The sequence below is a fragment of the Myripristis murdjan genome, chromosome 10 (genome assembly GCF_902150065.1).
Source record: "Myripristis murdjan chromosome 10, fMyrMur1.1, whole genome shotgun sequence".
NCBI classification, from domain to species: Eukaryota; Metazoa; Chordata; class Actinopteri; order Holocentriformes; family Holocentridae; genus Myripristis; species Myripristis murdjan.
Genome location: NC_043989.1, coordinates 4,163,176 through 4,188,569, shown reverse-complemented (window position 1 = coordinate 4,188,569; position 25,394 = coordinate 4,163,176). Strand labels below are relative to the sequence as shown.

Sequence of the window (25,394 nt, the reverse complement as noted above, 5' to 3'; positions counted from 1 at the left end):
TGTTTTATGTTTCCTGCTGTTTGCAGCAACAAGGACAATGAACAACTTTTGGTGCATATTTTTCTACACATTTTAATATGCTTTTATATTGTCTGACTGTGAGACCTATGTCAGGTTTGGCACCATCTCCTGTTCAGAAGTCACACTACAGTGAAACGGGGCTGATTTTCAGAGGGAGGAGTCCGTGAAGTGAACAGGGGCGAGGGAGAGAGAGAGAGAGAGAGAGAGAGAGAGAGAGAGACCCGTATGAATGGACAGAGATGGCATTCTCATTCAGGTCATTCCGATCACAGGATGTTTGCGAAATATTAACCAGTGGTAACCGAGCGACACGCTGCCATGAGGAAAAAGTGACAAAACAAAAGGCCGAGAGACATGCGACGCTGTGTGTGGCATTTTACAACATTTTATAACCCGTTTTACAACATAACCACCACACAGACATTTGTGGGAAGAGACAGAGAACAGGCATTGTAATAAAGAAAAAACAGCCACTTTCTTTGTAATGCAGTGATTTTTAATGTATATTTTTAATATATATGCATAAACCTTGACATGCTACAGCTACAGAGAAAATGTGTCAGTATGTCTGGAAAGGGGGGCAACACAGTTTTTCACGTTATACTGTTATGTGTGTGTTTTTATGTGTGTTATGTGGTTTATAGGTGGTGAAATGGCCTGAATCTGAAATGCTGCCTCTTTAACTTTACTGGAAGAGGGCCTGGTGCGAATGTTTCCCTTCTATCGAGTCTAATTCTATGGCCTAACATCTGTTTTCGGCCCTTGATCTGATAAGAGCCCGGTTGGTAACTTCTGGTCCCAAACAAAGACCCATCTGCTAGTAATCTTCTCCACTGTAAGCTCTCCGCCTCCTGATAGCAGGGATGAAGCCCGGCACATATTAGGGTAAACAAATAGGCTATTCAGTGGAACAACAAACCAACACTATCTTTCCCCAGGACTGAGCTGCCTATGGATTTGCAGCAACAACAACAAAACTGGGGTAGGAACAAAAAAATAATAAATAATAAAAAATAAAAAAAGTCAAAATGGGGTTTAAGACAAGGCTGTTCCCTGACAGGCATCGATCTCAGAAACTGGCTGAGAAGCTCTCATTTGATTTGCTTGATAATTTTTTTTTTTTAATGTTATTATGTATAGATTAAGTAAGTTATGAGAGGTTCATTAAAGTAAAAAATGCCTCGTTGCTGTATCGTTGCTCTGGCATTCTGTGTCGGCGGTTCAGATTGGCTGCCGGTTGAAATCTTTATGCAGCCATCAATAGTTTTTTATAGATTTTAATGCTAAAACACATGTTCGAATGCCTCTGTTGCATTTGATTATGATGGATTATGACTGCTTGAATAATGACTAAAACTGAAATTTGTGTCAATTTGTGCATTTTCTAATTACCAGAAAGTCTATGAATTTAAGTAAAATAAAATAAAATAGTCAAATTGTCACAATGAACATCCAAACCTGATCTGACTGAGGAAATTCGGAGTCGGGTACAGGCCTCAAACTGCAAAAAGGACATTTTGTTAGGAAGTGTGTGTGTATGTGTGTGTGTGTGACAGCTCTACAAACAGAGTGACAGGGGGTTCGCGGGTCTCTTCCTCCTAAACAAGCTGGCTAAATATTCCTGGTGGCACTAATCAATCACCGCCGGCCGGTCACGCCGGGTCAGAGGTGGGCTCGGCTGATTGACACAATACAAAGAAAAGAGGAAGTGCAGGAAGTTTCTTCTGGGACGTGTGTGTGTGAGAGAGTGTTTGTGTGTGTGTGTGTGTGTGTGTGTTCAGTGACACATCATGATACAGAGGAACAGACTGTGCCGGTTCCATTTGTCCCCGCACCATCTGCACGAGCCACATTACAGTTATAAACTTAAATATATTTATGTATTTAGGTCATTTTAGTAAAGCTGGTTTTAACTGAATCTCAGTGAGAACGCAAATGATTCTCAAAAGTAAATTAAGTTTTTTGAATAAATGAATGAATTTGTCACTGCTGCAAAACAAATGTAGTGTTATAGAAGCTGTGGAGGACATTGTGTGTGTGTGTGTGTGTGTGTGTGTGTGTGTGTACAGATTACAGGTTGTACACCTCCTTACACATTTTTTTCGTAACAGACCCACACGTGTTGTGTGTTTGTCGTTGCGCAACGCCAAGGGTGACAGGAGGCTGTGTGTGTCTGTGCGTGCCAAAGAACAAAATCATCCCGGTGGCATTGTGTCATCACGCAATTCAGCCGCATCATCAGACGCGATACGATTGCTATCAGTGCTGTGTTTGTCACCGGTGCGGTACAAAGGCGAGAGGAAGTCGCGGGACATCGTGTGTGCAGATTAAGAACAGATTATCTCAGTGAGCGAGTTGCATCAGGCTGCACTTCAACTGCCCTGGAACGACTGCAGCGACCCACTAGTGTGTATGGGAAAGGTGTTTAGTGTAAAGTTTTAGGATTTTTAAATGAATTTGGGGTTCACATTTTTGCAGCAAACCGAAAAAGTTGTTGGACTGTGGACTACAGGGCAGGGATGCCATTCACACTGCAAAAACTCAAAATCTTACCAAGATTATTTGTCTTATTTCAAGTCAAAAATGTCTTATTACTAGTCAAAATATCTCATTACACTTAAAATAATGATGAAATAATGATCACCTCAGAAGTAACTTGTTTTTAGACAATTGTCTCTTGTTTCAAGTGAAAATTTGCTTGTTTCATTGGCAAAATTTGTTTCTTGTTTCTAGTGAATTTTCACTTTTTCCACTGACAAATTTTGCCAATGAAACAAGCAAATTTTCACTTGTTTCAAGCAAATTTTCACTTGAAACAAGAGACAATTGTCTAAAAACAAGTTACTTCTGAGGTGAGCATGTCTTATTTTAAGTGTAATGAGATATTTTGACTAGAAATAAGACATTTTTGACTTGAAATAAGACAAATAATCTTGGTAAGATTTTGCGTTTTTGCAGTGCAGATGAAATACACAGATTCCTAAAAAGTAATTTGATGTCTAAATGGCAGGGTATGTAGTGGAGTAGGTTCGTAAACATGTTAAAGTAACTCTTGAGGCTGTTTTCATTGGCTTCATTCAGTTGAATGGGACATTAAAAAAAAACGCAACTCGTCAGAGCCACTTGTGATCTCAGAGAGTAACTCTGATTATGTTTGACATGGCGGTAAAGTGCCAATAACCCATCTATTTAAAACTAAGTGAAATATTGCTTTAACTTCAGTTGCTCCTATATGGGTGGAGGAAAAAAAAAAAAAAAAGTCGACAACCCTGGGGCTTTTGAAACTGAGTCAAACCTCGCTGGTTGAGCTTAAAATGAGCCTGTTTTTCTTATTTCCTGAGAAAAAAAAATGACATTTTGAAGATAGGAGGAGGTTTTCACCGCGCAGCGATCTCCAAGAGAAAATTCAATCTGCCTCTGGGCTGAGGACGTTTGGCCGCTCATCCAAACAGCCTGATAACCTTGACTGATTAGATTCGGCTCTCGTCAGCTGATTAGACGCAAAAAAAAAAACCCAAAGAGTGAAATCCAGCGACCAGATTGAATTTTCTCCTGGACGTCTTCCTACGTGGATGACCGAGACGAATCGAGATACACCTGACAGCGATGGCATCGTTTGGTGTTTAACTCTCAAGCGGGATGTAGCAGCAGCTGAGGGATGGACAGCAGGCCTACACACCACTTTCTCCCCTTTCCTCCTTTTTCCATACCTCCCACCCTGCTCCTCAAACAGCAGCGGCCCCCGGGAGCCTCCTCTGCCCCGCCAATAGCCCACAATGACTTCATTGACACCAAAACCTCCCATTAATCTTCATTTGTCTCATCATATCCTGCCATTGGTATGGAAATGCCCGCCCATCTCCGGTGTGAGCTGTCAGTTCGGGGCGGGGGCGGTGTGGTGGTGAAGGGGTGGCATGGTGGGCGGGTGGGCTGCTCAAAACCAGTGGGGGGGGTTGGGGGTTTTTAAGTGGGGTGCCAATCTCAGAGTGTGGTATCTGTGTGAAGGGGAAGGCCCCTGGAAATGTCCCCTCCATTTGGCGGCTTCCTCTCCCGATGTGGCTCATACATGTCTCATTCAAATGCCTTGAGACTTGGTAAACACACACACAAACACACACAAACACACACACACACACACAGTGGGGGGTGCAGGCAAGCAGAGGTAATCTGATTTCTCAGCTGCCCAGGAGACCACTTCCTGAGAGTGGGGCCGGGCTGTGGAAGGGCGCCTGGGGTTTCCCATCTGTCCAGCCAGGGGCTTGACCCCCTACCTACTGTTAACAGAGTCCCTCTCTCTCTCTCTCTCTCTCTTTATGCATCTCTCTCTCACACACACACAGACACACACAGAGGCGGCAGCCCCCCAGGCCCATCTGTACCACTAATGGAGTTTGAAATGAGACAGCAACCAGTTGCAGAGGTGGAGGAAGTGGTTGTCATTCCGCAGCCATGGATCAATTCCCCAGCACCAGTTTACATTAAACTGCTGCAGATGCATGAACTCTTGATGCTCCTTTCGTAGTTCCACATGGGAAGCTTGATGGTAAAAATTAAAAAAAAAAAAAAAAAAAAAAAAATGTATCCAGAAATATCTTTGCAGAACAGTTTGGGAAAGTCAGAGGATAAGTTTTTAGGGGGAAGGCTAGATAAGGAAGATATCAATATCATTGTTTTTTTAGACAAGAACCATGAACTCATCAAAAGTCCATTCTAAAACATGTTAACATTTGATATAGATTTTTTTTTTTTTCAAATGATCGATAACCAGTGTTATTTTAATGTCAGCAGTCATTGCAGTTAAGTGTCATGACCCTTAACAAAAAGGTGGCTATCATGTTTTGGAATGAGGTTCTTCCTTAAGGAAGCGGCAGATATGAAGGGATGATTAAAACAAGGTGAGGAGGAGGGACAAAGACGGAAAGTGGAAGAAAGACAGAGCAGACGCCTGCCCGAGTCGGAGCTTAAGGAGCGGCAGGACGTTCTCCTTTCCTGTGTCCTTTCTGACAAGGCCCAGGCTCCGGCTTTGATCAGCGCTCAGGAAATTTCATTAGGACAGAGATGGGCGGATAAGGGACTAAAGAAAGCTTTTTCGTGGATGGGAGGAGGAAAGAGAATGAGATAAAAGGGTAGAAAAAGAAAGAGAAGAGAGGGAGGGGGGTTCAGCCAGGAGAACAGAAAGACGGAGAGCAGGAACTTCTTTTTCTCACCCTGTTGTGGAGTATAGGGCGAAAAGAGAAAGAAAAGAAATAAAGAGGGCACTTCGTCTCACCTGTTGTATGTTTTAACTGGCCTGAATCAGAAGTGATTTTGCTCCTTTTTCATTACAGTTTTTTCATTAAAACAGACCTTTGCAAACCTGAGCATTGATGGGAACCTGTATGTTACAGAAGTCCATGCAACATAAGAAACAAGTTATTTGTTTCCACCCAAATTCATATCGAACAGACCTCAAACAAACCTAAAAACAAGCAAGTTTGGATAAACTTCTCCAACGATGGAGAAGGAGGAGGAGGAGGATGCTTCAAAACAAAAGTGGGTAATGTTCACCTTGGTCGATTTTAGGGTTCTGGGTGGATAACAACATCAAAAATAAATTGCAGGGGGGAAAAAATTGCATTTAATCTGAAAAAAATGCAAAAAAGATTCAAGGTTTCTGGGTTTGAAAGACCAGATAAGCAATGCTACACAAAGATAACAGTTATAAATACCAAATAAGAAAATTAGAAATGCAAAGAGTGATTATTGCCGAGTGCATATGTCATGACGACACTGAAAATGCAGAAGTCAGTTCTCTTACTCGTTCACATCTGCAGGCATTGTCAATAAAATAAATATGTGTGAGTGAGTGCAGACACAGAACTGAGATGCTAATGTGAACCTGCGATTCGGTTTCGACTGACTCTCTGTGGCAGGTGTGCACCCATCCAGAGAGGAAACAGGCGAGAGGAGGCGACCTTTGACCTTATCCATCACGCACACAAGAGGAGGAGAGAGACAACAGCTCAGAGGGACAGAGGGAGGACAAGAGAGAGAGAGAGAGAGAGGGACGGCGTGCGTTTACCTTGTCGATCATGTCGGGCCGGTTGGTGGCGGCGAGCACGGTGACGTCTCGGAGCTGCTCGATGCCGTCCATCTCTGTCAGGAGCTGAGCCAGCACCCGGTCGCCGACGCCGCCGGAGCCCGAGGAGCTGCCGGGACGGACGAAAACACAGACGGATGAGTGACGGGGTGGACGGAGGAGGAAAGAGAGAGATGAGCTTGACGAGTGGACGGATAGAGAGGTGGATAATGAGGGAAAGGGAGGCATGGAGACGGTGAGATGATGGATGGATAGATGGATGGATGGATGAGAGAGAGGAAGGGACAGAGGCGACAGATGTATTTTTGCTCTTTTTTGTTGCTTTGCTGACATTTTTTCTTTTTTTATCAAATTTTGAGGTGGGATTCTCTTATAAGCCCCTCGGGGTTTTCCGTATCTCACCTGCACAATCTATTGTTATTTCATTCTTGTTCTGATGTTTTGCTTTTATTGTGCAAAAAAAAAAAAAAAAAAAAAAAAAAAAAATAAGAAGGGTGGCAGGACGGAGATACATAAACGTACAAGGAACGAACGGAGGAGAAAGTGGAAAAAGTTCCAGCGAAAAGACAGCAGAGGGCTAGAGGAAGGGCGGATGGAAACAGAGGAGATGAGCAAGTAATGGATGAGCGAGCGAGCGAGGGAGTGAGTGATAGTTGGAAAAGCGAGCGAGGGATGGATGGATGGACGGACGCGCAAACGGATGATAGGAGCCCGCGGCGGCTTCGCGGCTTCACGGAGGCCGGCGGCGGTGGAAAAACCGCCCGAATCCTTTCCCTGAGTAGAACTAATGATGGCTGTTCCATGCACTGCTGGCGAGGCCGCACTAACAATGCATCACATCTGATGTTTCGCATGGAAAAGTAACTACAGTAGCAACTACAGCTGTCGGATTAATGTACTTGTGCAGTAAAAAAAAAAAAAAAAAAAAGGACGTCTCCGCAAATGAAAACTCTCCACAGGTAGCTGAAAAATGGACCCGAACCACACTCGAGTAAATGAACTTTTCATCACTTCCCGCCTCCGGAGACACTTTCCAGTTGTCGCCCAAATTCCACGATAAAGCAGAAGCAAAAACCACCCAAAGAGACGCAACTCCCCCCCTCAGGATTTCCCTCTCGATACCTCACAAACCGTCACCCCATCCCTCAGCAGCGCGAGCATGTTAGTGCTTTATTTGGCAGATCAGAACGACGACTCTCCAATTCTTCAGTATTCACTCGTGGCTTGTGATTAATCTCTGCCCCTGACACTCTTTTTGCACATTCTTCCATTATCATAATTCTGCTTTGGCTGCAAATCCATAAATTCAGCGGTGAGATGCATCACCGCCTTGACACTAAAGTTTTTTTTTTCATAATCAGCGATATCTTAGAGACGTTTTGCATGACGAAAGCGCAAGAAAAACAAATGCAAACAAATTGAAGCAGGTCATTTTGCAGCGCCGTCTTCCACTCGGCTTCACGGTTGAGAGAAAGAGAGAGAGAGAGAGAGAGAGAGAGAGAGAGAGAGAGAGAGAAGAAATCCCATGATCATCGTGCTTTGACTCAAGAAATCCATCTCTGTGTTAGACACTGCATTACAAGGTGGTTATTTTCCATAGCCCAGTGCAGACAGCCATCCTCTCAAACACACACACACACGCACACACACACACACACACACTCTGTTGACAGGGGCAGCGGAAGTGCCAGACGTCATTAGCAGAGACAAGGCCGCAGAGGCACACAAAGGAGCTCTGTCACTGAGATATGGAGAGAGGGGGGAGCGAGAGAGGGAGAGAGAGAGAGAGAGAGAGAAAGAGAAAGAGAGGGAGAGAGAAAGAGGGAAAAACTGGGTAGGGAGAGAAGAAAGAGAGGGAAAGAAAGAAAAAGAAAGAAGTAATGGGACTAATGGGAGGGAATAAGCATTCGAGAGGGTTTCTGCCTTTCATCAAAATGTTACTCTCTCTCTCTCTCTCTCTCTCTCTCTTTCATTCACCGTCCTTTTCAGGCTCAACGATTCTCCCTTTTCTCTCCTGATCATTTCCCCCTTTTCTTTTCAGGCTCGCCTATTAGAGCTGCAGCCGCTTCAATTTCAATTCAATTTCAAATTTCTGGGAAGAGACAACACTTTTCCCTCGGCCAAAAAAAAAAAAAAAAAAACCTGTTATTGAAAATATTTTTTTGGAGAAGTGAGGCTGCGCTGTTAAAGTGGAAATAACACTGAAATTAATATTCGGAACTGAATGAAGCAAAAAAAAAAAAAAAAAAAAAAAAAAAAAAAAAAAAGGGAATGGAGCCCATCCCGGTCTTTCACAACGTGAACGCGTCCACATTTCAGTGTTTCTGCCTCGCGATCCATCACTCCGCCTGTTTCCAATCATCCCCCTGGCTCCTGTTCCTCTCTCTGATTGTCCACCTCAGTCTCCGTCCAAACCTCGCCGTCTCTTTTCGCTCCTCCGCCTGTCTCTCCTCCATCCCCTATCTGTTCATTTGTTCGGATCACTCCTTGTCTTTCTTTCTCTGTCCTTTCCTTCATTCCTCCGGGTTTGGACTTGTGGCAGGTCGGCTGACAGATTTACAGGTGCTTCTCGTCTCCTGACTCGAGAGGGAAAAAAAAAAAAACACACACACATATGGCAGAGGCTGTCTGAGGCCCAGGTTGTGTCAACAGTTTTGAATTCCTGCCGGCGTGCGTGAGCCACTTCATTGATTAAACATGGCAGGAAGCGAAGGCCAATAAATAACCTTTATGGATCGCCGTTAAGTGCATTTTTGCGATGGCAGGCGGCCCTCGGGGCTCGGGTCCAGCCTCGCGTCCGTCGCAGTGCGCCGGCGAGCTCGCCCGCCACGCCGCGTCACTGGGCTGGGGCTCGGCGGCTCGGCGTCGGCCCGGATCGCAACACATCTGACATTCGAGATCCATCACACTGTGAAAGAAAGGTGTGAGGAGTGTGTGTGTGTGTAGGGGTGACTAGAAGCTGTCGTCTTAAGGCTTCTGCATCAAACTGCACCGTGGCTGTGCTGCAGGGAAAGCATTTATAGTTCTGCACTGGAGAGCTGGTGCACCGTCCACTGAAACGCTCAGACGGCAGTCGAGGTGGGAGAAAAAAATCGATTTTTAGATGCATCGCGATGCGGACGTGGGGCGAGCCGGCATCGATGTGTTAATTTCAATAATCGATGCTTATGAAATGATTAAAAAAATGCAGAATTGAAGCATATGAGCAGCGTCTAGCCGGGCAGTTACATCGCGAAAAAAAAAAAAAAAAAAATCGCGGAACCTAAGTGTGGGAAAGCAGCGACCAGCCGGGAAGATGGCTGAACGAGCTGAAAGAAACATCACACCGGCAACCTCTGCATTAAAAGCGAGTGTTTGGAAACCTTTCGGATTTTATGAAGAGGAAGGGACAAAAGAGCTGGATAAGAGCCAAACAGTGTGTAAGTGAGTGTCACAGAACACCGAAATATTTTGGCAACACGAAATCACAGTAAATAACAGTAAATTAATCTATTTAGCATTCTTTTTAATCATAGTTCACTACAAATACATCTTGTTTTATTTGCTGCACAGAAAAAAAAAAAATGTCTGAAAAATGATGCAAAAAATGATTCAATGGCAATCATAAAAATATGCATCGATAATCGCTTTATAATCGCATCGCTGCCCTCATAATCGTAATCGAATCGGATCTTGAGGTGGCCAAAGACTCCCAGCTCTAGATGGCAGAGCGGAGTTTTTAGTAATTCTGCACTAAAGCAACCGTCGTTTCATTCTCTGAAACTGTCAGACGTATTTTCTGGTGTCCAAACTGAGATTTTCAGAAATTTCTCGCCATGAATTTAGCGATTATCTGGAATTCTTAATCATCTGAAGATGAGGTGTTGTCCATATTAGCATATTAGCAATCAAAATTTGCAGCTCATGTCTCTCCAATTGGCTCAATGTTGTTTTTGCGATGAGTGAAAATGAACAAATGCATGATGGGAGACGTACAGAGCAGCCAAACGGACCAATCGCAGCTCTTCTTGCGTCGACCTACTGCATGCACAGTCCTCATGTAAACTGTGACTGTGCAGAAATGCTGGTACCCACCAATATGACTTCATCTGACTGATCCAGTTCACACACAGGGTTGCAAAGGGGCGGAAAATTTCTGGTAAATTTCCGGAAGCATTCCGGAAACCTTCCATGGGAAGTTCAGCTGGGGAATTTTGGAAATTTTGTTTCGTCATAAGCAGACATGCGTGCAAACTAGTGACATTTTTGACTTTGACTTATTTTGAGTAGATTTTTTTTCTCAGTCCTTCAAGACTGATGGTGGATAAATGAATAGAAATTGGCTCAATGAATAGATGAACACTCCTCAGTCAGCAGCTAAATCAAACTATAACCTACATTCTTGTATGAAAACTGTATTTGTATGAAAACTGGCGAGCAGAAGGCAGAAGAACCAGCATCACAGTTGAGCTGGCTGGCACCATGATAGATAGCCTCTTAAACAGCTACTGCATAAACACATTTTGACTTATTTTTTCCCAGTTTAACCTAAATACCATAGGTCAAATATATTTACCCCAGTCATATCATCAAAACCTTCTTGACTGGATGTCGTCTGTGGACTAAAATGGAGGCCGAGTCGTGTGGCCTCAGTCGTCCTGCTGCCATGTGCAGGACTCTGGAAATGATCTGTGCATGGCTTTGAGGAACGCAGTGCGGGGCAGAAACTCAACTGAATTTGCATTAAATCTGTTTGTTTTAACCAGGATTATGCTGCAAGATGGTTTTTCTTCAACTAAATTAAGTTCCCGCTTATAGGCTAACATGCAATTTTGCAAATTTCCAGATTATTCCTGTAAATTCCTGTTAATTCCCACGGAAAGTTTCCAACTTTGAAAATTCCCAGAATTTTGCAATCCTATTCACACAACATGAAATGTAGAGTAATATCGTATGAGCCTGAAATAAATCAATAGTGCATAAGACATTTGCTAAGGCTTTTTCATACTGGATTCAATTAGGAGATGAATACACTCATGGCCCTGAGAGACACTTGTCAACAAGTGTCCACTGGACTGAATGGCTGATCCAACTCAATAACGGCAAATAATACAGATGGTTGAGGGTTGCAAAACAAAGATCAGCTATTTAAAGCCCCGCCCAGGCGAAAACATCCCATCTGCCGTGAAGGACAAAGACAAGACAGTGGAAGGAGGCCTGGGTGTCACCTTTTGGTAACGTAACATATTTTGGTTACTGGGATTCATTTTCAGGCAACAAAAGGTTTCAAAAAGCTTCCAAACATCGGGTTGGATTTTTTTTTTTTTTTTTTTTTTTTATGGACATCTGCACTGTTAAAGTCAACTGAATGCTGGTCCGACTCTAAGCAGGAAAGATGAGACTGCACATAAAAATGAGTTTGTGTGTGTGTGTGTGTGTGTGTGTGTAATCTCATCTTTTCCACAGAACGTTGCATCTGCGATACACACATTGTTCCACAAATCATAATTCGATGATTAAACAGAGGAAGGTAACGCGGTATGTTTCGGTCCTGGAATGAATCCGAGGCTCCGGAACGAGGGTCAATGTCAAAATATTTACGAGGATACCCAGATATCCTTTTGCGTGTTCCTTCCTACAACATTGAGTTTCATCGACGGGTTTACCAGGAAGCACGCCACATATTTGTCCTTCCCCATCTGCCGTGGAAGGGCACAATGAGGCGTTTGTGTGCCTCCAGTCTGTGTCCTCTGTCTGCCCCCCCCCCCCCCCCCCCCCCCCCCTCCTCTCCCTTCTCCCCTTTTCCCTTAAGCCACAGATGTTCCCAGTGCCATCCCATTGAAGCGCCTCCGGACAAGACTGTATTCTGTGTGCGCCGTTAACGAAAAGCCCCAAAGTCTAAGTGGACACCATGGGAACTGAGTCGCCGCCTTTGATAGTGCAGTCATGCAGACTTTTTGGGATGTTAGCGCCATCCATTCATAAGCGGGTCTTTGTGTGACACCAGGCTACTGCCGGTAAACTGAGGCGGGCCGCGGGCCTGATTCAATTCATTCCAGTAGACTGTACGTTTGTCATGACTTGACAATGAATGACGGCGGCGTTGAAAACAGCGCTGGACAGTAAAACCGAAGACAGAAGAAGTAGTGAACAAGGAGCCAAAGGAACGTTCGGGGGAGGAAATGCGCATTTCCACTCATAGGCGGTGACTGAGTCATGCACACGGGTTTGCGGTCTCTTTTCTTTTCTTTTCTTTTCTCCTGAAGAGCTCGCTCAGGGGCGGGCGTTAAGTGAAATAACCTACCTTCCTCTTTCCCCGGCGAGGGCGTCGATCTCGTCGAAGAAGACTATGGAGGGAGCCACGGCCCTCGCCTTTCTAAACACCTGCGAGCAGCATGAGAGCGATGCCGGAAAAGCAGAGCGGGCCAAGACAGAGCAGAAACAGAGCAGATCTTTAATAGCCGATTAATTAAAACCGGTGCTGCACACAAACACACACAGGAAGTACAACACTCATTAATGTCATAAGTAACCAAACAGCAATTTATAGAGGAACCACAAAACCCCCTCAGTCAAGGAAGTGGCCCGTGCTACGCTTATTTTTAGGATCTTTCACCCAACCCCTAATGGACAAATAAAAAAAAAAAAACACCAAATCTAACACTGTTGGGGTTTCAGTCCTGTTCCTGCTTCCTCACCTGAGCACAACTACACCATTCAATATGAATATTATCTTTACTGGGAGGACTTACTTCTCTCACGGCTCTTTCCGACTCTCCGACGTACTTGCTCAACAGTTCCGGCCCCTGAAAAAGTGAATTTGAGAGACACTGAGTGGAAATGCTGGATCGATAACGTGACATGATGACATCTTGAAATGTTTATTGTGTTCATTAACTACTGAGTTCGAATGTTGTGATGTTTATAGCACTCGATAGCACTGCTACGACTGCTGCTACTATAATCGCTGTTACCACAACTTGTGTAATTACGTCAACATTTGCTACTACTACTACTATTACTTTTAATATTACTGCTGCCACCTCCCCCCTCATGGGCCGAGCTGCCCTGCACAGATTTCTTCCAACACCCAAACCAATACAGCTTAAGCCAATACAATTTAAATTTATACTGTGAATTTGCACATTGTATACATCGATGCACACTGGTTTTATTGGTTTTTTATCATCTATTTATCATCTGGGTGCTATTTATTTATTTATCATCTGTTTATACTGTAAATTTGCACATTGCCCACATCTATGCACATTGTATACATCGATGCACACTGGTTTTATTGGTTTTTTGCACATTGTTTTTTTTTGCACATTGGGTACTTAGATCTTTAGATCTCGAGGGTCATCTTTTATTCTTTATTTTTGATTTACTTATTCTTTATTTTTGATTTACTTAATCTTGTACTCTGTGGATACTGCTGAAAACTGTGAATTTCCTTCGGGATGAATAAAGTATCTATCTATCTATCTATCTGTCTATCTATCTAAATTAAGGTTAAGCCAAGTCAATTTTAAGTGAAACTGAATTCAGACTGCAGACAACAGATGGTCATTTTATTAATATATTATCCTAACTGGCCACTTTCAGAGTTGCCGCTCTATTTGAAATACAAAATTGAATTCCCATGACTAAAATATTGAATTTCCATGGCTGATATGAACATAACCTTTTTATTCCCTTGACTTTTATTTATTTATTTATTTATTTATTTTTTATTTCCATGATCAGACGGTAAGAATCCAGTAAAGAACAAGAGCCTGAGGGATGCTGAACTGGACGAAAAACACCCAATGAAATGGACTTATTTTACTGATTTGACGTACTTCCTGTTGAAACAGGATGTTTAGGCAGGACATGGTGCCCGGAACGACCATTCCCAAGTGCAGAACCAACAGGACAACAGTTTGGGAGAGAAACACAATTTTATTTGAAGTGGTTTGAGGTGCATGAGAGAGGATATTTATCCATCGAGTGCAGGATGATGTCACTGTTTAAGAGTTTTACAGGAATTAGAGGCCATGTGGGACTTCAAGGGGGAAATCTACGGAGCCTTTCAATCTGGAGAGTGTTACAAACATTTTAACGGGTGTGTTTTGACCCTCCACTGCTTCCTCTTTGGTGGCGTTACGTGTTGGCGCTGTTAACTTGAATCTATGACATTTGGTCGGGAACAACTACCCACAAGTGTGTGGCGTGTCACGAACCCATCGAGTGTGTGCAGCCACACCAAACGGAGGCATGAGAACGGGACAACATTGTCTTTCTGAGTTTTTAATGTTTCTTTGTCTCCTTCACTCCTATCCTCCCTCCCTCCCTCCTCTCTCCCTCCCTGAGCAGCAGATAAACCTGCAGGCGGTGCTCAGAAGGCACTTCCTCCCCCTGCAATCCACCCTTTCAACACCTCTGGGCTGACGGAGGAGACGACACTTCACTCCCAGCCCTTTTGTCTCCTGCAGTAAAGTGCGGAGGTTGACTCATTAATCCCGAGTTCCTCTCTCTCTGGCAGAGCCACAGACACGGTGCCTTTTAAAACCATTCACACTGTAAAGACACAGGCTTGACCGTGCAAGTGCATGTGTGTGTGTGGGTAAGTGTGCACATGCATGGATGCATGGTGTGGTTGTGTGTGTGTGTGTGGTTGTGTGTGTGTGTGTGTGTGTGTGTTTGCGTGGCTGAGGTGGGAGGAAACTGAAATTGACAAGATGATAATAGGGCTTTTTCACACAGAGGAAACAGGCTGAGCCCTAAAGTGTCCACATTTAAATCTGGATAACGTATCTATGTCAAAGCAACCGCTGCACTGGAAAAACCTGATACTGTTATTGCAGATGCTGGAGAACAGGCTTTCAGCATGAGGGAGCGGATGTGACTTTTTTTTTTTTTTTTTTTTCATTCATTCTTTCCTTAAACAGATACAGTTCTGCTTCTCTCCTTGATGACTTGAAAAGCACTGCACAAGATTGAAATAGACTTTTAACACTTTTGTACAAGAGATAAAAACATTTGTAAGAGATTCCTGACATCTCCAACACTGGGCGAGTATAAAATATTATAATTTCAGCTATAAGAAGCACACTTATACCTGCCCTTTGTGCTTTTTAATAGCACAAATATACAAATGCATGAATGTAGAATTGTGTTTTCAAGGCACAAATATAAAAATACAAATGTTATATACAGTATGTCTCATGTGCCTTCTTTCAATTATAGTTTGCACCTTAAAATGCATCATCTGAACTGTCCTGAACTGAATTACACTGAACTGAAATAAATCCCTTTGAATTAGACAGTATCTGTCAAACTGCACTTTCCATGTTCCATTTGGTTGCTTATAAAAGTGGCAATATCACATAAGGTTCTGCTTTTACTGCACACATTGCAAGTTGGTCTGGATAAGCCTCAACTGTGCATGTAATTGCAAGTTAAAGAAAAAAAAATGTTTACAAGCATTTACAAGTTACATCATCCTGACGTAACACGAAAAAAAAAAAGAAAGAGAGAGAAAAAAAACAAGCCTGCAAATCACACCAGTATTTGCCGCTGGCTTCGAAAAGTTGGCCGAGCGCTTCTGTCGCACCTTGCAGGCGCGCATAGCAACATGCTTTCATAATATTCACCGATCAACAATTCAACAGGCTGATCAATCAATCTCTGTCAGCCAGGCCTGGACAGGCGGAGGCACTGGCGACAGCAGGGGGAGGGGGGGGGCAGGCAGAGAGGATGGGGTGATGAATGAGAAAGAACAAACACAGGGTCAAAGGTCAGACAAGGAGCCATGCAAAGGAAGCTGGAGAGAGCCGGACCACCTCCAGGTCATCAGGAAATATCTATTAGAGACACACACACACACGGCAAATGATACAGCAAATGTCTAGATTGTGTGTGTAATATGCATAATACACTATATTTCTGGTTCCCTGCTTCTAGCTATAGAGACAAAAAGGCTCAGTGGTAAACCAGAGGAAGACAGAATCTGCCTGCTATGTGAACTTGTAAAGGAAATTAATTTTATTTCTATTATCCTTTATATGATCAACTGAAAAACGTGCATTATAGCTAATGACTTCCACTTTGAAATTAAGCAATCACCAATTATATGTGGTGACCTGTGAAGTGAGTGCATGTTAAAACAAACCCCAGTTAACACAAACTAGCAATTTTACAAAAAAAAATGAGTGCATGAAAAAAAAATGCAGCACTTAAAAAAAAAAAAAACATATTTCCAACATGCTGTCCATAAACAAAACTGTGGCAAACCTGAGGTCAAGCCTTGTCATAATTTTGTGAATAAGTCTTTTGGTGTGCGGCCATCCCTGTGTTTTCATGAAGTCATCTGAAAGCTTGTAGTCTTTGGCAGAGCAACCAACCAGAAGAAGTTATATGAGATGCACCTGCTGTGCATTTTTCTATTATTGTGCATATTTTTATATTAAAGTTGGGGAAACAACAGGCTCCTTGCCAAGCAGCCCCTCTGATTTGAATTTACCCACTGTGCATAAATAAAAACAAATCTAAATATGCTTCGTTTTTCATCTTGCAGAAGACGGGGTGAACAGAGGTGCCGTGCCGAGTAAATTTAATTCACTCGATGACAACAACTCACTTTGACTGCCAGGAAGTTGAGCCCACTTTCGTTAGCCAGGGCCTTGGCTATCATGGTCTTGGAGCAGCCGGGCGGCCCGTAGAGCAGGACTCCTTTCGGCGGCTGGATGCCCATGCGGGTGAAGGCCTCGGGGTGCCTCAGGGGCCACTCCACGGCCTGCTTCAGTTTCAGCTTCACCTCCTCCATGCCGCCCACGTCGGACCAGCGGACCTGAACACAGGGAACGAAAGGTCAGAGGAAAAAGGCCAGAGGGAAAAGTTTGAGACGTAGAGAGACATGCTGTTTCGCTGAAGTACGACTGAAAATCAATTATGAGATTCTCTGACACTTATACCCCTTTTCCACCAAACTGGTTCCAGGGCTGGTTCGGAGCCCGTGCCTGACTTAGCACCAGTTCTTTGGTTTTCCACCGCCCAAGCACGGGCCAAACTGGTTCCAAATCGGTTCCAAGCAAGCACCAACGGCAAGCAGGGGCTAAAGAGAGCCAGAGAAAGAACCGATGACGCGGCCCACCGCATCATTGGTGGGCGGGCTTACAGACTCAAACGGGAGCAGCGAACGCTATAAATGTAAAGCTAAACATACTCACCGTTCGTTCCAACCACGAATATGATGGGTAGCCGGCAATAATTGCGTTTTTCGCCTCTGGACCACAATGTAGGCTTGTAAACACACAAGCAGTATTTGCATCGCTACGGTGGGTCGTCCATGTTTGTTGTTGTGATTCCGAGCGAGCGTCTCGTACACCCACGTGATCACGTTTTACGATGACGTAATGACGTGGCTCTGACTCGGCTCCGCTTGGCTCTTGGCCGATGGAAAAGCAAACCGGTTCTTTGTTGGCACCAGTTAAGCACCGGCTCTAGCACCAGCACCGAACTAGCACCATGTTCTTTTTGGTGGAAAAGGGGCATTAATGTGGTCTGTGGCCAATAAAGCTGTGCAAAACCAACTATGACCATAGTAGCATCAAATTCAAATTTAAGCTTCTGAGTCAAACCAAGTCCGCAAAGCTATGTTAGCAATGTTACAGGATTTGTCGTGTATTTTTGGGGCATTTCTGCTTTAATAGAGAGGCACAGTGAAAAGAAAGAGGAAGGAGATGACATGCAAAGACAAAGACTTCGCCTCAGTGATATGTGGTACATGTTGGTGGTACATGTGGGTGCCTCCTGCAGTATTTATCGTTCTGTGCAGGTGAGTCTGTGCATACTGTAAATGCTGAAATACTAAACCAACGCTTGTGCCATGTTTTAGTTTAATTTCGTGCTAAAAAAATCACAGATAAAAACAGAAGCAGTCCAACATCAGACACATTGCCAGTGTCCAAACTGATGCATGGAGATATCTCTACCATGAATTTAGTGATAATGAAATTAACATGACAGCTGTTCTCTCTTCAGCCCGTGTTGTCTCTTGTTGTCTTTACTCTCAGTGTAAAACAGCCAAAGCTGATCCTGACGATGATGATGATGATGATGATGATGATGAAATACCAAGCGGTCAGGTAGACTAATCACAGTTCCTGCAGTCTTGCATCACCCTACGTGCAATTACGTTTTTGTAGAGCTGCATGTAAGTTACCTGCACCTTTATCATCAAACTGCACTAACAATGGAAGTTTTTGCTGATTATCATTCAAAGCATGGAGATACCTTAAGAATCAAAGCAGGCCAAAGCATGAACTGGCAGGTTTACCAGCTCTTTAACAAACACATTCTCTCCTATCACGGTCTATTAAAACTGTTTTATCACCGTGTCATATTTGAGTGAAACCAGCACCTGTAAACCAATGGATTACGATACTTCAGATACTCTGGATGCTACAACTCACTGATACAACAGAAGGGTTTGGTTTAACCCTTTGATGCATGAATTATGAAAGCCTGAGTCAAGATTTTTTTCTTATGTGTTTTTACTCTTCTTAGGACATGAACATTTTTGTGAGTCTCCATACTTCTTTAAGGATGCAGGGGGCAGAGAGCATTCTAACAGCTGAAATGCAATAGAAACCACTGCATTTAGGAGAAAATGACTTTTAAACAGCTGTCCACTGTAGTGACCACTATGCGCCAAAGGGTTAATAGCACACTGGTATTCTAGGGTTTGACCGATCATTTGTTAACCGGTGCCAGTTGCCAGTATTTCATACCAGTATGCTATATCTACAAAATTTGACCATTTTCATTCAAAAAAAGCCAAACAATTTAGTGCTCCCCTCAGATTTTTTGTGCAGGAGAAGCTCTTGAAACAGCATTTAGACCATGATGTGGCACTAACACTGCTTTCACACGTTACGACACTAACAGAAGTCAGAGTCCGTCCTGAATACTGTGATTTATTGGTAATGCATCACACTACATAGGTTAAAGCTACACTGAGGTGGTGATTGGCCACGTGAAATGCAGTTAATGTCCTGTCAATCATCCTGCCTGCACAAATCACAGTGTTCACCCCTGCTAATGTGAGGCCAGACATGACCCGGGACCGTTGCAGGTTCACAGTGCAGGTGTGAAATGCAGGTTAATCTGTTTACACTGAGCTCAAGTCCTGCACGGTGGTGAGATTTTAGTTAGAGTATAAAAGTCTCTACAGAACCCTAAGATAATAAGAGGAATAATAATGATGCAAACATCTGGAATCCAATCAAAAGGTCGCATTAGATAGAATTAGGGTCAAACCAACTGCATCACATCCATCATATTTGGGGTAGACGACCTTAACTTCAGTTTTTTTATTCGCCTGATATACTGACTTAACCTCATCTGGTGCCTAGCATCATGCAAAATCATGCAACCCCGGCCTGCGCTACCTCAAGCATGAACACATCGCCAACAATAAATGCAACAGACCAAACAAATTCTGATTGCACGTAGACGTCTGGTGTTGCTCACATAATCCACAGACGGGACCTTTTAGCTTTCTGGCCACTGAAGCAAATTGCGAGGAATGGGAAGTTCTTCCAGATTAATGACAGCTCGGGGGAGAGGAGAAGTGAAATAAAAGCATATTTGGAAGGCGACGGAGGAGCCGAGGGCTTGTGTTGAATCAGGTAGACGCTGGACGGGGCGTAAAACAACAGAGGGAGTCGGCCAACAGCTGTCTTTTTGACAGAGGGAGGGAGGGAGGGAGGAAGTGAAGGAGGGATAGAGGGATGTAGGGAGGGATAGAGGTCGGCGGCGTACAACCGGAGGAGATAAAGCAGATAAGGAGAGGAGACGCTTTCCTCCCAAACACTCTCAACCTCCTGCCCTCCGATCTTTTTCCTCCGACGTTCCCTCTTTCTCTCTACTCCAACCCTTTTCTTTCTACATATCCCTCTCTTTATCGTTCGCTCTTTCCTCTGTGCATCACACTCTTGTCTTTCCCTCTCTCTCTCTCTTTATTCAACTTCTCTTTCACCTCTCTCCATCCCCCTCCGGTCCCTCCCTCCATCCTGAGGTAACACATCCCAGGCCACCGGCGCCGTCTCCGGGGAACGAAGCACCTAATGGAAACCTGGCGTCTGGCCACATACTGTAAATACCGAACAATTTATGGACAGCGCTAAGAGTGAGAGAGAGAGAGAGAGAGAGAGAAAGAGATGGAGGGAGGGGAGGTGGAAGAGGAAGGCAAAGAGGAGTGTTGCAGAGATGAGGAGATAGATAGGCCGGAAGGAGGCGAGGGAAGCAGAACGCTCACTGCAAAAGGCAAAAAGCAAACAAAGTGAAATCAGGATCAGAGAGAGATAAAGAGTATAGACAAAATGAACGACATGAGAATAAGCACAGGAAAAAAAAAGACAAACATGATGCTTACCATCTGCTACTGCACTGAATTTATTTGTTTATTTGTTCAGTCATTAATTTTCCCTTTTGATCAACCGATGGACGCCTTTCTTATATTACAACTCGTGTGCTATAACAACGCTCTGAACACTTGCACTGAGTTAACAGTATTACAGTATTAATGACTGTTATTGGATACATTGTCAATCATTTCAATTGCCTTTGTTCATTTTGTTCTTTGTCTCTTAAATCTACCATTGTGCTTTGGCAATACACGCCAAGTGTCACGCCAATAAAGCCGACTGAACTTGAGCTTGAACCTGAACTTGAAAGCGAAGCTGACGGAGCGATGGATGAGTCAGGTGGCGAGAGATAAGAGAGAGAGAGAGAAAGAGAGAGAGAGAGTGGTGAAAACAGAGCGCTGACAGAAAAGAGTAGCACTAGGTTATGGAAAAAGTCCTATATAAAAGCTCAGGAGACAGTTTTGAGCGGATATCAATTTCCCAAACCGGTGCAGGTAGCAGCTATCATTTACGCTGTCTCACACTTTTATTTTGGCACATTTACACAGGCCTCAATGTTGCTATATGTGTCAAAATGACTAAAATGGTCTGATGAGTACTTGCAACGAAGTGTGGCGCTTGTTTTCACCTGCCTGGAGCGCTAAATGGTTGGGTTTAGCTGTACACACCAAGGTGGAACATTATGATAAACGGCTCTGACGATCACAAAGGAAGCATCTCCAGATGAGCCGGCGTGATGTGAATTTGTCCTGATGTGAATTTGAACCCCACCCAAACCCCGGCACCCCGCGTGCATCAAAACAAACGCTGAGGAGTGCCTGTGAGCGCTCTCTGACCCGGGTTGGGTGACGCGAAAGGCCTCCAGCCCCCCGAAGTTTACCGACAACATCCGCCTACCGGGCACAAATCAATCAGCAGAGGTGCAGCACCGCAATTTGCACCCCCCCCCTCCCCCTCTCCTCCCTCCCCGCTCCACCTCCTTTGCATTTTGTGAAGTTCCTGCAAGACAAAATAGTGGCACCGGAAAAAATAACAATAAAGAAATAACATTAATTGCAAGGTGCTTTTTTTTTGTCATGAATGAGGCGGCTGTGGAATTAGAGGGCAATGTTTTGACTCACCTTTCTGCGTTGTGTCCCCCCCCCTCCTCCTCCTCCTCCTTTTCCCTCTCTTCTTCTTTTTTTTTTTTTTGTGTGTGAGACCCAGTTATTATCTTTTACTGTTGTTTTCTGAACTTTACAAGGGGCCTCTCAGGCTCTGGCCCTTTGATGGGGTTGAAAGGAGGGTGTGTGTGTGTGTGGGGGGGGGGGGGGGGGGGGGGGGGGGGGGGCTTCTCAGACAAAACCTCTGGAGAGAGATGAGGAGGAAGTTTAAGAGGAGGAATAGCTGGCTCGCTACGCAGCTGCCAGATCAAAATATTAAAGACAGACTGCACAGTGGAAGATGCGTATTTTAAAAAAAAAAAAAAAAAAAAAAGATTGTGGGTAAGAGGAGGAATGTCAAACAAGGGAGAATCTCCACAAAATAAACATTCCAGTTATTGACATGTAAATATAATGTAAATCAACAGGCATAATCCGGCAAATAGAAAATCTCGAGATGTGATTTGAGAACGTTCCCGGGGAACTCGAGGCGTGTACTCGTCCGGCACCACTGGAAGTTTCTTATATAAAATGGATTAGAAACAAATGTTTGCACTCATGTGGATATAATCAAGTCCGGGGCTCTGCGGCTGGCCTTTCAGCTGAGCTGCGCTAGGGGGATAAGAAGAAAAAAAAAAAAAAAAAAAATCCGAAACTCAAACTCTCCTCTCCTCTCTTGTTTCCAGGAACCGGCCACAAGGACTGAACGTCTCTGGGTGAGCTCAGTGTACAGTGTTGCTGAGAAGAGGGGAGGAGGAAGGAGGGGGGGGTGATGGAGGATAGGAAGGACGTTTCTTTTTCTCTCCTTCTCTTTTTTTTTTTTTTTTGGTTGCTGGCAGGAACCGCTGGCGACCCGATCTGCTTTCAATTACCGGTGGAGGATGATGTTAGCCCTCTTCCTGTCCGTTATGTCTTGCACATGCAAACTCCAAAACATCCTGCAGTCTCACCGCTGTCCTCTCATCCCTCCTTCCCTTCCCTCTCTCTCTCTCTCTCTCTCTCTCTCTCTCGCTTGCTCGCTCCCTTCCCTCGCTCTCCCTATCCGCTGAGAGCAAAGTGATTCATCTCCGTTTCAGGAGAGGGTAAAATGGCCACGGGGTCGTTTCCACTCTTCCCGGGCCTGACCCCGTCCTTTAAGTGGCGGTGATTCAGTGGTCAGCGGTCCAGAGAGTAGTTAAGGGATTTGTGGATGTGCATTAGGGGGAAAAGGGAGGCACAGCTTCCATGCCAGATGAGAACTGTTGTTGACGAGTATTTTTTTTTCTTCTTTCATGTGGAGTTAAGTGGTGACGCTGTTTTGGTCCGTCTTTTGTTTTGTGCTTTAAACCAGGCAGAGATCGCGTGATGCAAAACAGTCTCTGCAGGGCCATTACAGGGTCGAACGCAACCGAGACACAACTAATGATAATTACAAACATATAGCATCTAAACGTCGACTGTGTCATTACGAGTGATGTTTAAAGCTCCGATAATGAGGTGCTGAAAGTCCTCACAAGTCAGGCGTCACTTGACTGTAATTTTTCCTCATGCATGCATTTTGTATATGACTGATGTATGACGTGTAAAGCCCGATTCCAATTTCCATGACCAGAATTTGTCACTACCGACGGTATAAATATGCATTGTTTTAAATAACCAATTCAAAGACTCATATTCTTTTTTAACAAGCAAGCCTCCAGCTGCATTTAGGAAATTTGTTAAATTGGAGTGATTATTCCTTCTGAGGTAATTAGCTCTACCAGCACCAGTAAAACAAAAAAAATTTTGACGTCATTTCCAAAACGTTTGCACTATCTGTCGTTTTTCATAACCTTCCAAGGTCTGGGAAACTTAATAATTTTCCCCGTCTGTGACTTTTCACGGCTTTCCATGACTCAGACATACCTTTGGGACATCGATGGCGACTTCCCTCATGGCGCTGGGCTTCACCACAGACATCGCCCACTGGAGGTCCTGCAGAGTGACGGTCACCCGGCCCATCAGCTGCTGGTCGGACGGTCTGCCGCCGCCTCCCAGAGCTCGCCTCAGAGCGTGCAAACCTGCACAGGGAGAGTTCACAGTAAGAGCACATCTTTCACTGGTGATTGTCATTACAGAAACAGATCAGCAGAGAAACCGAGGAGGAAGGAGAGGTAATAAGTCGCAAATAAACACCTCACAACAAATCACTCAACTTAGATCTACACTTAGACTTAAGCCAGGCTCTAGAAAACGTTTGCAACCATAGTGGAGTCTCAACAAATGAATCAGCAGCACTCCAGTTTAAAAAGCCTGAAAACAAGTCATCAGTCAAATGCAACTTTTCAAAAACAAGCCGGCCTCAAGTTTCCGACAAGTTCTCGGTCGTGTCTTAAAGGAAGATACAGGCTCAGATGCTATAATAGTAACAGTGAATTAGGCGGTTGGGATATGGAAAGATGGTGATTTGAGATGTCTTCGGGGATAAAGGAAGGGATATGAAACTGGTGTTTGTTTGCTTAACAAGCAATGCTAGTGTTGTTGTGGCTTGAGGGTTTTGATTCCAAACCCGCATTCACTCGGTCCAACTCTTTACTCAAAACATTCAGGCTTGTACACGCTGGGATGATACATGCCTAATGAATGCAAATCTCAAAATGAACACTAATTCCCCTTTTGACGGCGAAAATAATTGGGCTTGCATTATCGCGGAGAAAGGCGAGCGGGTCCAAAGGGATGGGAAGTGCAATTTTAAGCGCTTAAGGTTTGAATGCCCTCGGCTACACCGACGTCAGCCTCTGAACAAAGAGCAAGAGCCGAGAAGAGAGCGAGACAAACACCGACGTGTCAGTATGGAGGGCGAGCCCGCGATGCACCGAACTGAAAAGGTCACAACGGGTTGATCCGAGAGAGAAAACGCCGGAAAGCTGAGGTGATGAGTGAGTCTGCAGAGCCTGTATGGGCCACAAGGTAAGGACACAAAGCATGACTGTGAAGCATGAAGCGAAGAAGAAATCAAACCAAACGATTAAAGCAGTGTCCTAACTTTAGATTTTAACTGGGGTAAAGTGCCTTGCTCAAGGGAAGCTTCCCAGCTGTTGAGGGAAGAGAGATCATCGCTCATTCCCTTTATCATTCCAGATCTTCTCAGTCAAGTAAACAGATTCAGACCAATGACTTCCTGTCGTAGGAATTCTGTTTTGAGACCCACTTGAGTTGTTATCAACGTCGAGGAGGCGAATGAAGATGGATCGAGGACGTTCCTCTGGAGCGTGTCTTCAGTCACAGCGCCTTCTTGGAATTGCTCCGTCTGATTTGTGTTTCGCTTCGGGAGGAGGATCGTCGCGTTCCCTGACCAGAGATAAAACATCGCCGGAGCCGCGGCGCATGCGCGGTACGCCGGCCGTCGTGCGCTAAACAGGAGGCGCTCGTCCTCACAAACCGATGGTTCTTGCAAAAAAAAAAAAAAAAGGTAGCTGCTGATTTCCGCCGACGAGAGCGGCGAGTGGACGTACGAAATCTCGGCCGGCGTGATGAATTAACAAATCAGCCTCTGACAAAGACCAGCTGACCTCAGGGACGTTGCTGAGTGCATCAATCAACTGCACAAGGGGATCTTTTTTTTTTTTCTTCTACTTCTTCTTCTTCTTCAGCTTGTAATTTCCCCCAATTCAAATGACCTCCAATGACAGAAAGGGTGTGTAGGTGGGTCTGTTTGCAATATTGCACACAATCAGTTGTAAATAAGTGGAAAAGAATGTGCGAGAACGACAAAAAAGTGGAGCGACGGCGGTGCAGAAAAAG

General features: G+C 44.4%; 1 protein-coding gene across 1 annotated transcript in view; it reads right to left on the bottom strand.

The window, feature by feature from the left end:
* The window catches only part of afg2a (AFG2 AAA ATPase homolog A), a 138,154-nt gene that overhangs the window by 87,147 nt on the left and 25,613 nt on the right, over positions 1-25,394 (bottom strand). The window contains exons 11-15 of the mRNA XM_030061797.1: positions 23,517-23,671; positions 16,701-16,910; positions 12,832-12,885; positions 12,384-12,463; positions 6,083-6,209 (exon numbers count right to left, since the gene is read on the bottom strand). Of these exons, the coding sequence (XP_029917657.1) occupies positions 6,083-6,209; positions 12,384-12,463; positions 12,832-12,885; positions 16,701-16,910; positions 23,517-23,671 (626 nt within the window). The remainder of the gene's footprint in view (positions 1-6,082; positions 6,210-12,383; positions 12,464-12,831; positions 12,886-16,700; positions 16,911-23,516; positions 23,672-25,394) is intronic.